Source organism: Sphaeramia orbicularis, chromosome 18 (genome assembly GCF_902148855.1).
Source record: "Sphaeramia orbicularis chromosome 18, fSphaOr1.1, whole genome shotgun sequence".
Lineage (NCBI taxonomy): Eukaryota > Metazoa > Chordata > Actinopteri > Kurtiformes > Apogonidae > Sphaeramia > Sphaeramia orbicularis.
This window is the reverse complement of record NC_043974.1, coordinates 33,096,589-33,109,084: the sequence shown is the minus strand read 5'-3', so window position 1 is coordinate 33,109,084 and position 12,496 is coordinate 33,096,589. Positions and strand designations below refer to the sequence as shown.

The following is a 12,496-nucleotide window of genomic DNA, read 5'->3' as shown; positions in this document are numbered from 1 at the left end:
GGTTTGTGGATAAAATACAACCTGAACTATAGACACTAGTCCTGTTAGCTTCACTATCCAGGTGATTCTTGCACCAATTATGTTTTGGTGTCAGAAATACAGTAGCCCGGAGGTGTCAATCATACAGCCAGAGGCCAAAACAGTTTACCGAAACATCCAATTTTCCAGCACATGGGTAGAATTTGTGAAGGGAAAAAAGTTACACTGAAAATATTAACAATCAAGAATATTAAAATCATTTTAGTTCAGGTTCCACATACAGGCCAATATGATCTCAGATGGGTGAGGCCATTAAAATACTACATTCCAAACTGCAAAATATTATTCCTGTTACTAAATGTTTTGTGTATTTGTAAATCCACTGTGATCTGCAAGTTCAGGTATAATATTAAATTCCACTTATTTTTTGTAATACACATTTCAGGTTGTTCATATTGTTCACATTTATTTTAAAGAATAGTTTGTAGATAAAAAAAAAAGTAAAATCACATGAAAATGTTTAACACTGAAAGAAAATTTTACAGTTGTCATTATTTATAAGTTATTTTACTGGTCTGACCCACTTCAGAATACATTGGGCTGAATGAGGAAACTGAACTAAAATGAGTTTCACACCCCTGCTGTAAAATACACTGTGCGCCTCTTTAATATATGCAAGAGTTTAGAAACTTTAATGTATTTATACAAAATGGCAACTAGATTGAGGTTAAAACACAAGTACAGATCTTCACCTCATGACCAGACAATAAAAACCCCTGAATCCTCAGATTTGCAAACATGGTTTATTAATTAACATTTATGTATCAACATTGCACATAATCCCCTCCAAAGAAAAAGCACACACAAATAAGTAAAACGTAAAAGAAATAAAGTTTCTTATTTCATCCTCAACGGAGGGATGAAGGTGTTGTGTGTTTTAAGTGATTGAGGTGGTAACAGAACTAAACTGACCCCCATAATCCACCACCAACCTCACACCTGCTTGGTTTTCCCCTCGTCAACCAAATTAGAAAGTCAAATAAAAAAATCAAGGTCAGCTCCTCTAGTAACGATGTTTTCCATCTTGTCCATTAAAGAAAAATTGTTCTAAACAGGGGTTGGAATAACTGGGCTACCAAGCAGATTGGCCATTATTTCCCATTTTTCTTTTAAAGATGTACTTTTTATTTCTAACTATGCACCCACCTCCCACCTGCCCCTCCCTTCGTCCTACCCCTCCCCTCCCTCCCCAAGCATCCTGAGGCTGGGCTCAGGAGGAGGGGGGTCATGTGGGACGACGGTGGGCCGTGGTGGGTTGGAGGATGGGGGAGTGCAGGGAGGGGAGAGCAGTGCATGTTCTGAAACAGGTCCAGTCGTCGACCCTCAGACCTGGAAGAACCAACAAAGAAAAACATAATAAAAAGAAAAAACTAAGGAGAAAAGAAAACATAAAATGAGACGAAACAAATGACGACATTGAGGATTCAACCCTGAAACAACGTCGAACTAAAGGAAAAACTTTTGACTGAAAACCAGGGATATCAAATTCAGTTTAGTTTAGGTTCCACATTCAGCCCAATATGATCTGAAGTATCACAACTCTGAATTTGTCTGTTTTAGTGTAAAAAAAAACAAACACTACAATTATGTTATGAAACTATATCTACCAAGTTTCCTGTAAAAAACAAAAACAAAAAAAAAACAAAAAAACATAAGCATGACATGAGCAACCTGAAATTTCTTAAAACATTACAGCCCTTTAACGTCCATTTTGTCGCCCTCTGACACCATCAGGCCCAGACATGTACCCCCCCCCCAACACACACTCCACTGTGGGGTCCCACCTCTTGCCCAGGGTCATGTGACTGTCCTCAGGGTAGCGTCACTCCGTTGCCGTGGCGGCCGCCTGCTGTGCAAGAAGAAAACAGTCCGTTGAGACGTGATATGAACAGAAGTGAACACTGGTCAGATTTACAGCTCTTACCGCAGGTGATTTGGTCGTTTTTGGAGAGGTCTTTGGAGATTTGGTGGGGGGTTTCGGGTCAGCTGGTTTTGAGGTCTGAGGGGGTGTTTCAGGTTCTGATGTTGCCTTTTCTGTATCGTTCTATAGAAAGCAGAAGATGGAGGATTAGGTTTTAAGATGGAACAGGGGGATTATGATCATTATGCTTCTTCAAGTCAGTATTTAAAATGTAGGTGTTGAACAGACATCGACCACAAAGCCCAGTTTCGCCTCCGACTGGTTTATCCTCACGAAAGCTGTTTAGTACTGAGGTGTCAAACGTACGGTCCACTGACCAAAACCGGACCGCCAAAGGGTCCAATCCGGCCCACAGGATGAATTTGTAAAATGCAAAAGTTACACTGAAAATGTTAACAGTCAAGCATGTTAAAATCATTTTTGTTCAAGTTCAACATACAGACCAATACGTTCAGACCAGTAAAATACTATCATAACGCAACATTTTTATCTGCGTTAGTGTAAAATTTAAATTACATGAAAATTTTTACATTTACAAACAATCCTTTGACAAAATGTGAACCTGAAAAAATATGATAATGAAATCTCTTCAGAGTATTGGTAAAATTAGACGCTTGTTATTAAGTGTTTTGTGCATTTTCAGATTCACTCTGTAAATTGTAATCCACATGTGTAAATGATAAACTGACGCATAACAGATAAATTTGCACTTATTTTTCATAAGAAATGTCAGGTTGTTCATGTTATTCACGTTTTTTTAAAGCATACTTTGTAGATGTTAACATTTTCATAATGTAATTTTACTGATCCATTTGAGATCATAATGGGCTGAATGTGTTCCACGTCATAATTCACGGAGTCATGACTCGGCGGTCGTCTGCTTTCCTCACACATGAAGATTCTTGGTTGTAAATATTGAACAACTTCAAAATTTACGATTGTTGGCCCCGACCTGTTTTGGAGCAGATTATCAGGACAAATTCACTCTTAACACACCTCAGACCACAGGATAATCTTATAAACAGAATATAATCTGGTGTTTGCAGTCCTTGGTCGGGAAGGGGGAAAATGGGGACAAAAACAGTCAGATTATCTTCATGCACGTACCCCGCTTTACTCACTTTAGAAGTAGATGACTCAGAGTTTCTTTGCCTGTGACGTCTGGATGGGCGGCGGCCTTTCGGACTGTCGGTGGCCTCTTCATTTGTCTGTGGTTCTTCACCAGCATCCGTCGACTTCACCTCGACCTGGTCCTTGTTGTCGTCTGGAGCTGACGGGCCCTGGGTCTGATCTGAAGGCTGACGAGGACGGAACGATCTACCAATGAGAAGATGGTGCATTAAAAACCACATCTGTGTTTCTGAGATGGAAGAAATAATCATCATCATCATCATCACCACCACCACCACCACCACCACCATCCCACAATGTCAAGTAACCATCATGGTGTGCACAGGAATACTAGAAAAATGTGTCGTGAATGAGTTCAGTTACAGACAGGACAAGAGAAATCTTAAACCTTCCTGAGGATTACAGATTATTCATGATATTACCAAAAACAAAACATGCACGTGCATACAAATATGCAAGCATTACTGCAAATGTGTATGACGAGCAATAAAAACACTGTTTATAATTTCCTTCATAAAAATTCATGTAATTACTAAAAAACGTGAGCGTCACTGGTAGGCCACACATGCAGAAATTTAGACAATTTATTTCTCATCTTGTATTTTCAGTTTTTGTAGAGATGAATGAAAGCAGTAATTGTGATTTTACAACTTCAGATGTTGCAAGGACCGGGGATTTTGCAGGATCACCCATTATTAGATGAAGGCAAGGCAGGTTTATTTATATAGCACATTTCACGTACAAGACAATTCAAAGTGCTTTACATAAAACATTAAAAGCGTTACAGCATGGAAGCAATAAAAATTATAGGCATGAGAAAAAAAAAAAAAATCAGATAAATAGATAAAACAGACAAGCAGATAAAACAGATAAAGACTTTTAGCTTAAAAGGAACAGCGCAGATCTGAACTGATGAATAAAGACTATTCAAATGCAGCTGAGAACAGGTGGGTCTTTATCCTGAATTTAAATAAACTGAGTGTTTCAGCTGATCTGAGGTTTTCTGGAAGTTTGTTCCAGACATGTGGAACATAGAAGCTGAACGTAGCTTCTCCGCGTCTGGTTCTGACTCTGGGAACTGAGATGAAGTAAAGTTCGTGTCGTTTTTTGTCTCAGTTTAATTTCAGTCTCCATGTTCACAGGAAGAGGTTACATCTGTTTGGGTTTGATGTGAGAATTTAGTGACTAAAATACAGTTTGTGCCAGATTCATTAGAGGTTTGGAAAGTAAGAAGTAGACGCACAAGAAATACAGGAGATGGAATGTGATGTTTGCATAGATATTGAAGCCTGTGGGGGGGGGCGCTAAAACTGCTGTGATGATGTTACCCAGGGATGTCAAACTCCTTTTAGCTCAGGTTCCACATTCAGCCCAATATGATCTTGATTGTTAATGTCTTCAGTGTAATTTCTGCATTTCACGGATTCATCCGACAGGCCGGATCAGACCTTTTAGTGGACCGGTTTAAACCCCCGGGCCGTATGTTTGACACCCCTAGATTATAGTGTTCTGTTTCCATTGTCTATATCACATCTCTGCAGACTCGAACCAAACTGGATTCGTTCACCGATGTCTGAGATCAGGTTCAATTATGATGTTGATGCTGTTTGGGAGGTGGTTGCTGTCAAGGCTGATCCGATCTGACTACTAATATAAAACTCCTCTCAGTTTTTCAGGTCAAGCTCTAAATAAAACTCTACTTAAAATGATTGTGTGTCCGGTGTTACCTGCGATACGGACGCCAGATCCTATGCCGCGGCGGTCGCTGCTCGCCTTCTGCCGATTCGCTCTTCTGATCTCCAGACTCGCCCTGAAACACACAACCAGAGTTCAGTTTCTATTTACAAACACACAAAAACAAACAGGAATCCATGAGGCAGTCGACATCAACACCTTTAGAATCACCTCCATCTCTGAAACAAATTCTCCAAAACAGAAACTAAAGGTTGGTCAAGGACTCACTGACTCTATAAGTGTCTAAACCAGGTCCGTTACTTCAACATATTCCCCGAGTTTACTTAGTTGAAAAACATTTGCTAATATAACAGTTAATGTGATCATTCGTATCACATTAAATATATACCAAAATAATCATATAAATACTATAATAATAAACTACACCAACCAAGATGGCGTTGAGCAGCAGCAGGTTACAGCAGCTCCCTCTACTCTTCGGTTTTTGACAAGTTTCTTTTTTTTTTTTTTACCTCCGCCAAGGAGGTTATGTTTTTGTCGCCATTTGTTTGTCTGTGTGCAAGACAACTCAAAAAGTTATGGACAGATTTGGATGAAAATTTCAGGAAATGTTGATACTAGCACAAGGAACAAATGATCAAATTTTAGTGGTGAATGGGGGGGGGGGGTCTGCGCTCTCCAAGTGCTTTTCTAGCCTTTAATGTGGTCAAATCCATGCATGCAGAGACTACTTTTACTACTGTTTTTTTCTTTTTACTGCTTTTCAAACTTATTATCCAAGTATGTTTACAGTCGACAGTTTTTATTATATTTTTTTATATGGTTCATCTTTAGCATTATGGTTATGATGCACATTTTTTCCCCTCACACTTTATTCTGTTGCTGCCTTGACCACTGATTTTTTTTTGTTGTGGGATCAATAAAGTCTCATCTAATGTAAACTAATTCTCATTTACTTCAATTATAATTATACGAATCCATTAAATGATTCACTGTAGACGCTAAACATGATCAGCACGGCAGTACCTCAGTGATTTCTGGAGTTATCTCAACAAAAATATGGAAGTGATGTGACGATGCTTTTGACATGATGTTGTGGAACAGGTAAGCGGATTTGTTAATCAGCAGACTAACGATTCCAAGGAATTCAACTACTGAGAACTGGTTTGAATCCCATCCCCAAGTATAAGTAGAGTAGTATTAGTGAAATAAGAATAAAATCCAGTCTAATAAATGTGTGTTTGTGGTCCTTACTTCTGCCGGGGCTGGTCGTGGTCTCCGAGGTTTACGGCGTCGCTGCTGGACTCTGGATTCGTTCTCCACAGGCCCCTCCCCCTCAGCAGCGTCCTGTCCGTCGGCCGCTTTGGCCTGGTCGCTGGGCCGAGGGAAGAATCGCCGACGGAAGCGGCGTTTGTTGGGTGCATAGCGACTGCCTTTGACCGGCACGCCGCCTGGACCGGTCACGTTGGCTGCCTCTGAGCCCTGAGGATGGAGATGAAAACTCAGACACACATCCTCAGATACAAGGTTCAATGAGGGATGAAACTCAAGGAACCAGTCTCACCTTCGCCGCTTCGACCACGTCGAACTCTACGATCTCGCCGTCGCCAACACTGCGCAGAAATTTCCTCGGATTGTTTTTCTTGATCGCCGTCTGATGAGAGAAGAATCACAAAGATGAGTTTTATTATTGACTTAAAGAATCCATCTTTATGGGTTATTTGTGGACGTTTAAAGGTCAATAACCGTGACAGTTTGGACACAACTTATCGGACGATTCAGTAAAATTAACTCTGGAAACTAGACTTACACCAATTTTAGGCTGATATCAAAGTTACTTTCTGTTTATTCTGTTCATTTATTGCAGTTTGTGCCACTGAAACAAAATTACAGAGACCAGTTACTGCCTCTGTCACATCTTTCACTAAAAAAAGAAACTAATGAAATCCTACAAATTCATAGAATATAACAAATGATAAATATCAGCCACTAACATCAGTGAGGTAATATTAAGGCCAGTACATCTTTGAATCGCTATGAATAACTTTAAATCATCTAAAACTAATAAACTTGAATCACTGAACATTAAAAACTCAAATTATCAATAATTGTGAAAATGAACAAACAAATCATGAAGAAAACCAAGCAGGAGCGATTCGTTTAACTAACCAATTCCCTCTTAAAAATGTGCATTTCCACTTTAGAAGATTAATACCAACTCTCAGTGTAAACTTCTCCATCTGTTTCCATATAAAATGACACTTAAAACCAAGAGATATTTCACCATCACTGCTCCCAGAATTCATTACAACAGAGCAAAACAGATCCAGTTAGTCTTAAAATAGATTCATTTACCAGTAAATAAAACTGACAAACGAGACACAGGCTTCTAAGGTTAAAGTCCAGGTCATGACTCATTTTATTCACATGGTCAAATAAACACGTACTGAGAAAAAAAAAACAAAAAAAACAAAAAAAAAAACGTAAGTGTAGTTTGGGAAAATTTCTACATTAAGAGGAAAAAACAAGCACCTGTAAACTCAGCGATGAGGCTTTCATTTAGTTAGATTTTCATGTTTAACAAAAAGCTGCGGTTTATCAGATGTATTTCTAGTCAAACTAATATTCCAAAGTGATGTGGAAATGGTTGTAAAATTAACAGGAATGTTAATTTATTTCAGATTCACTTCTGTTAGAGTTTATACAAGAAATAAGTTGATTTTAAGACAAGGATCCTGGGAAACAATGAGAAAGGGTCATTTATTGAGAACCTCACCCTTTTGTAGTGAAAAGCAAGGTTTTGCTAGTTATACTACACTGATGTTTAACAAACATCTTCAGAAACTAATTCCAAGTCCCCCCCACAAAATAAAATGAAGGTAACCTGTAACAATTTGTTTTAACTCTCATACATTTTATGAAAGCAGAACAAATATGAGCATTAATCATTTCACTCATAGACCTCAATCTTTATAACATTTCAGTCGATAAATGTGCTTTAAAAGAGGTCAGATTAAATGGAGATTCTCAGCTTTTCAGTATCTGTAACAAGATAAATCCATCATGTTGTGTAGCATCAATTCATCCAGGAAACATCTTAACATTCCAACTGTGGCAACAACCTGCTCAGAAAAGGTTTGATATGGACAAGAATTCATTAAGATTCATCTAAAGTTTTAACAGAGCAGGTAGTTTTTACAGAATCCGTTTGTCAGAGGAAAATACAGGAGTGGAGGTTTATTTAGAATATAAATATGAACTTCAACAAACAGTGTCACCACAGTCGTAAAAGATGCAAAAAAGATGGTTACAAAAAGAGGCAACAATATAAAAATGCAAGAGGATGGAAAAATATTTGCTTTAAATCTGTAAAGAAAGTGAAAATATTAAGAAAATGTACAACATTCTATATTCTACAGAAAAGAAATGCCTTCATTTTTTTGTATTCAGACAATATAAATGTATGAAAACAATTTAAAAGATGCTCTTTTGATCCTAATGAGACATTTATCTTTAGAATTGAAAACATTTAGCATCTACTGAATTAATTCATCTCCCATTTGGATTCACTGTGAAAACCATTCAGATAAACTCATCTGCTTTTAGATAGAGGTCAAATCAGTGCTTTATTTACCTTGAAATGTGATGCTGAATGGTAGAATGTGTTAAAATTAAAGAAAGAGGCGACAATAAAAACACCAATATTTCTTACCTGATGAACAAACACATCTTCTTTGGTGTCATTTCTGAAAATACAAACATATGATTAAAAACACACAACGTCCTGATGGTCGAGTACATGAATGAATCCACAAAGACAGAGCCTTTACCTGTTGATGAAGCCGTAGCCGTTACGGACGTTGAACCACTTCACCGTCCCCTGGACCAGAGTGACTGCCAAGACACAAAACACACCATTAACCCTTTAGTATCCACCCAATATATCCCTCAAGACAAAAATATACAAAAAAATTACAGAAAATTAGAGCTACAACTGATTAATCAGCTCAAAGTGATCCAAACAAATCATTCAACCACAATTCTACTGAATCAAAGCTTTGTTTCCTTCATTTCTCTGCTGTTAAACATTGGTTCCACTGTTGTGTTTCACACAGACGCTTATTGTGATGCACAAAGAAGCTTCAATTCAGGAAAACTGCAATAGAATATTTCCCTTCAATCAATTCGATTAATCGAATCGTGAATTTTTCTATTGACTTCAAGCACCTAATCGATTAATAGGTTGCAGCTCTACAGAAAATCATCACGTATCAATATTTATTCCTGCATAAATCTATCAAACCACTGCAGCTCTGCTCAGAACTACCAAAGGTTTGGTATTAAAGGACATTTAGTTTCAATGCAAGTCGATGACAATCGTGCACCGAACAGACTACTGATACAGTGAAATCAGCATTTGTTATTGTTCATCTTTGGCATGTCCAGGACTGATATAAAACAATGACACATCCCTCCAAGTGTCATATGGAAAACCTCTCATATTTAAGTGCCATCATGTGTTCAAACTGGCACTTAAAGGGTCAAAATCCTGAAAATTAGGGAATTTATGGTAGCTTTGAGCAGTGATAAAGTGGCCTAAGAGATTTTTTTTTTTTTTTTAAATGTTACATTGATATGATTTTGTAGCAGTTTTTTGGGTCAGAGTAACTGACATGAGATTAAAACTGTAAAAAAAACAAACAAAAACAAAAACATTATTGTACAAGTTCATGACATAAGATGCAACAGACACACTGATCAAAAAAGATTAATGACAAATGTTCTAAAAGGGTTAAAGGTGTTCAGTTCATACTTACAGAACATAAAATATAAAGTCTTATCTGGGCTGAAATGCAGGTAATGGAGCCGCGCGCGCGTCAATCATTAACAGTCAAACACTTTGGAACCAGGTCAGGGCTACGACACGTTTTCACCACAGAAAGGTCACAACAACACGCAGACACAAAAACCCCGCATTCCTGTTTCCTCCGTGGGCTTTTCTGTACAAAAACGGCCTTTAACGCATTTAATTGGGACATTTGGCGTGGACGTCAACTGTTTGCACCTGTGGGGGCGCGCGCACGAGACCCTTTCAGGGCGCGCGGTACAGCTGATAAAGAAAATTCAGGTCAAATGTTCAGTGTTCAACTTAAAAAGCGAAAAATAGACTGTAAACACGTTGAAAAGTTGTTTACTTACAACCTACAGTGTAATCCCAAAACAACACAATCATTTTAAACCGTTTCACTAACTAACAGCTCATCAGCTGATTAAAACTTCTACGCACCACTTTTTGCGCGTAAAAATCAGCCTCTGGACACGTGTTTCTTTAAAAACCGAAACAACACGGTGCCAAAGAATGGCCGACTTCTTAAATGTCATTTCCAACACATTCCTGCCGAAAAACACCCGAAAAAACACAGATAACGAGCGGATTTTAGTATTTGAGGGGGAAAAAGTCATCCTGTTTATACCAGGACGCACATGTCAGGAGGAGATTTCTGCTTTGGACCGATTTCAGACAGTTATTTAAGAGCTGTTGGACAAATTAGGAGCCTGATCCATAACTGTTGGACACCCACCTATAACTTTCCTCTCCGGCTGCGGCTTGTCCTCCACCGGTGCCGGGGCTGGTGCGCTCTGCGCCTCGGTGTCGCTCATGGTCGCTGCGTCGGATTTCCTACACTTTCGCTCTTCAGTCCCCTCCCTCCTGTTCTTCCCGAAACTTCTCCTCACAACTAAGCTTTGTATTTATCCCGACATCCACCTTGGGCTCTGGGAAGGAAGCCACGCCCTAATTGGTTTCACAAGAGTCCGGGGTGCGCTGTGATTTGCGGAGATCCGGACGCAATCGGGAGGGAAACTTATCCAGGTGGAGGACAGGTAGGACCCGGACCAGGCGGATATTAGAAGGGGAAGGGCCGTGTTTATGATGGAGCTTCAGGATATGGTTCTATACTGAACACAGGCAAAGGAATATAGGACTTTGAAACGGGACAGATGTGTTCATGACAGACTTTACACTTACCACAGTTTTTATGAGTCTCAATGGACAGTTTTTACAGACTTCAAGAACAAAAACATCCATTTGGCCTAAATTACATTATTAATATTGGTGTTAGTGTAATATAAACTGTCTGTACAGTAAGAAACAGTCAGATTTTCCCCAAATCACCCTAAAAGCAGTGGTTTTTGACATCAGCACAAGACTCAAAAGACAAAATGTGTCTCCTTAGGTCCCAACAAAAGGGGAATGAATTTAAATGTGTTATACCAGTGTTTCTCAACCTTGGGGTCGGGACCCCATGTGGGGTCGCCTGGAATTCAAATGGGGTCGCCTGAAATTTCGAATAATTGATTAAGAAAAAAACAACAACTTACTAATAAAAAAAATATGTGGTGAGTTGAGAGAGACAATCACAATACATTAAAAACATGACAAAGTGTGAAGCTGAAACTGAAGCACTGTGGTTCTGTTTATCTGTCAAATGTTCGTTGTGGTCGGTTTCAGATGCTGCAGCTCTTTCATAATTCACAGTTTGAGTTCTTGTTTGTTCAGTATTAATTGTCAGCCTTGTAAATCCAAGCTGGACTGACTGTACATATCCTGACCAAGGAAAATCAAATTCTCACTTTGTGCAGTAATCTACACCTGGCTTTTCTGCCTCCACCCATAATAATATACATTATATAGACTAAATGTCCTCTAAAATTAACGTTTACTTGCAACATAGTATAGCTAACTATTGCATGATCAAAAACAAATTAATTTTAGCAAAAAAATGTGTCAGTTTTGTCTGGGGTCACCACAGATTTGTGATGTTAAATGGGGTCATGAGTCAAAAAAGGCTGGGAACCACTGTGCTATACTGTAAATTAATCCTCATATCATTAAATGTATTACTGTATTTTAACATTTAAATGTAAAAATAATAAGGTAAGACTGAAGATTGAACTTATTTTGTTAAGTTTAATTAAATAAAATGCACACAAAAACTGGCTAAATCATCCATAAAATTAACAAAACACACACACAGCCAAAGAAATATAGGATTTTGAAACTTTTTAAAGTTTTTTCAAACTTTACACTTATCACAGATGATTTTATGAGAATGTAAAACCTTTTTATTTATTTTTTTTTTATCAGATGTTAATAACAAAACCATCTAAATTTCTTATGTATTTTATCATTTAAAGATAAGAAAGAAGAATGGTATGACTTAATGGTAAGAAACATTTACTCATATAGAACTTTGGAGAAACGGTGGAAAAATACTGTTTGCATTATAAAACAAATCTGGAAAAAAAAAGAAAAAAATCCATTCTTTATTAAATCAGTAATTACAGTGTCCACCAGTAGATGGCGACATTTGCTTCCAACATCACACATGAAAACAAAACATGATGAAGTGACACCTGTTACAGATTTATGTATGTTTACGGTTTATTTAACCACGTGAAATCCTCTTTATATTCAACAATATCCTCCTGAGACCCAGCAATGCATTTTTGCATTATTAGGATATTAAATAAAAAGAAATTTCAACAAAAAAATTTATCTGGAAAAAAAAAACTGTTGCATCATACTGTTTCCAATTAAAGCAATTATTTAATGTAAAATGGCAAAAATGTTTACTTACTGGGCGGAGGATATATCCGGATAAAACTGACAACCATCTGTTACATGATACAATTAAGTGAAATATGTGG

At 37.9% G+C, this 12,496-nt stretch overlaps 1 protein-coding gene across 2 annotated transcripts; it reads right to left on the bottom strand.

Annotated features, from left to right (window-relative positions):
- Window positions 1–768: 768 nt before the first annotated feature.
- LOC115438875 (Y-box-binding protein 2-A) lies at window positions 769–11,014 on the bottom strand. Of its 2 annotated transcripts, none has more exons than XM_030162745.1 (10): window positions 10,369–11,014; window positions 8,617–8,680; window positions 8,499–8,532; window positions 6,351–6,440; window positions 6,041–6,268; window positions 4,819–4,901; window positions 3,082–3,277; window positions 1,964–2,083; window positions 1,824–1,888; window positions 769–1,368 (listed from the first exon to the last, which is right to left on the bottom strand). In XM_030162745.1, the coding sequence occupies exons 1-9, from the start codon at window positions 10,445–10,447 to the stop codon at window positions 1,862–1,864; spliced, it is 921 nt and encodes a 306-aa protein (XP_030018605.1). In that variant the 5' UTR covers window positions 10,448–11,014; the 3' UTR covers window positions 769–1,368; window positions 1,824–1,861. The 2 variants fall into 2 exon arrangements, with proteins under 2 accessions (XP_030018605.1, XP_030018606.1); XM_030162746.1 differs by having other exon boundaries at window positions 1,824–1,885; window positions 10,369–11,013.
- Window positions 11,015–12,496: the final 1,482 nt, after the last annotated feature.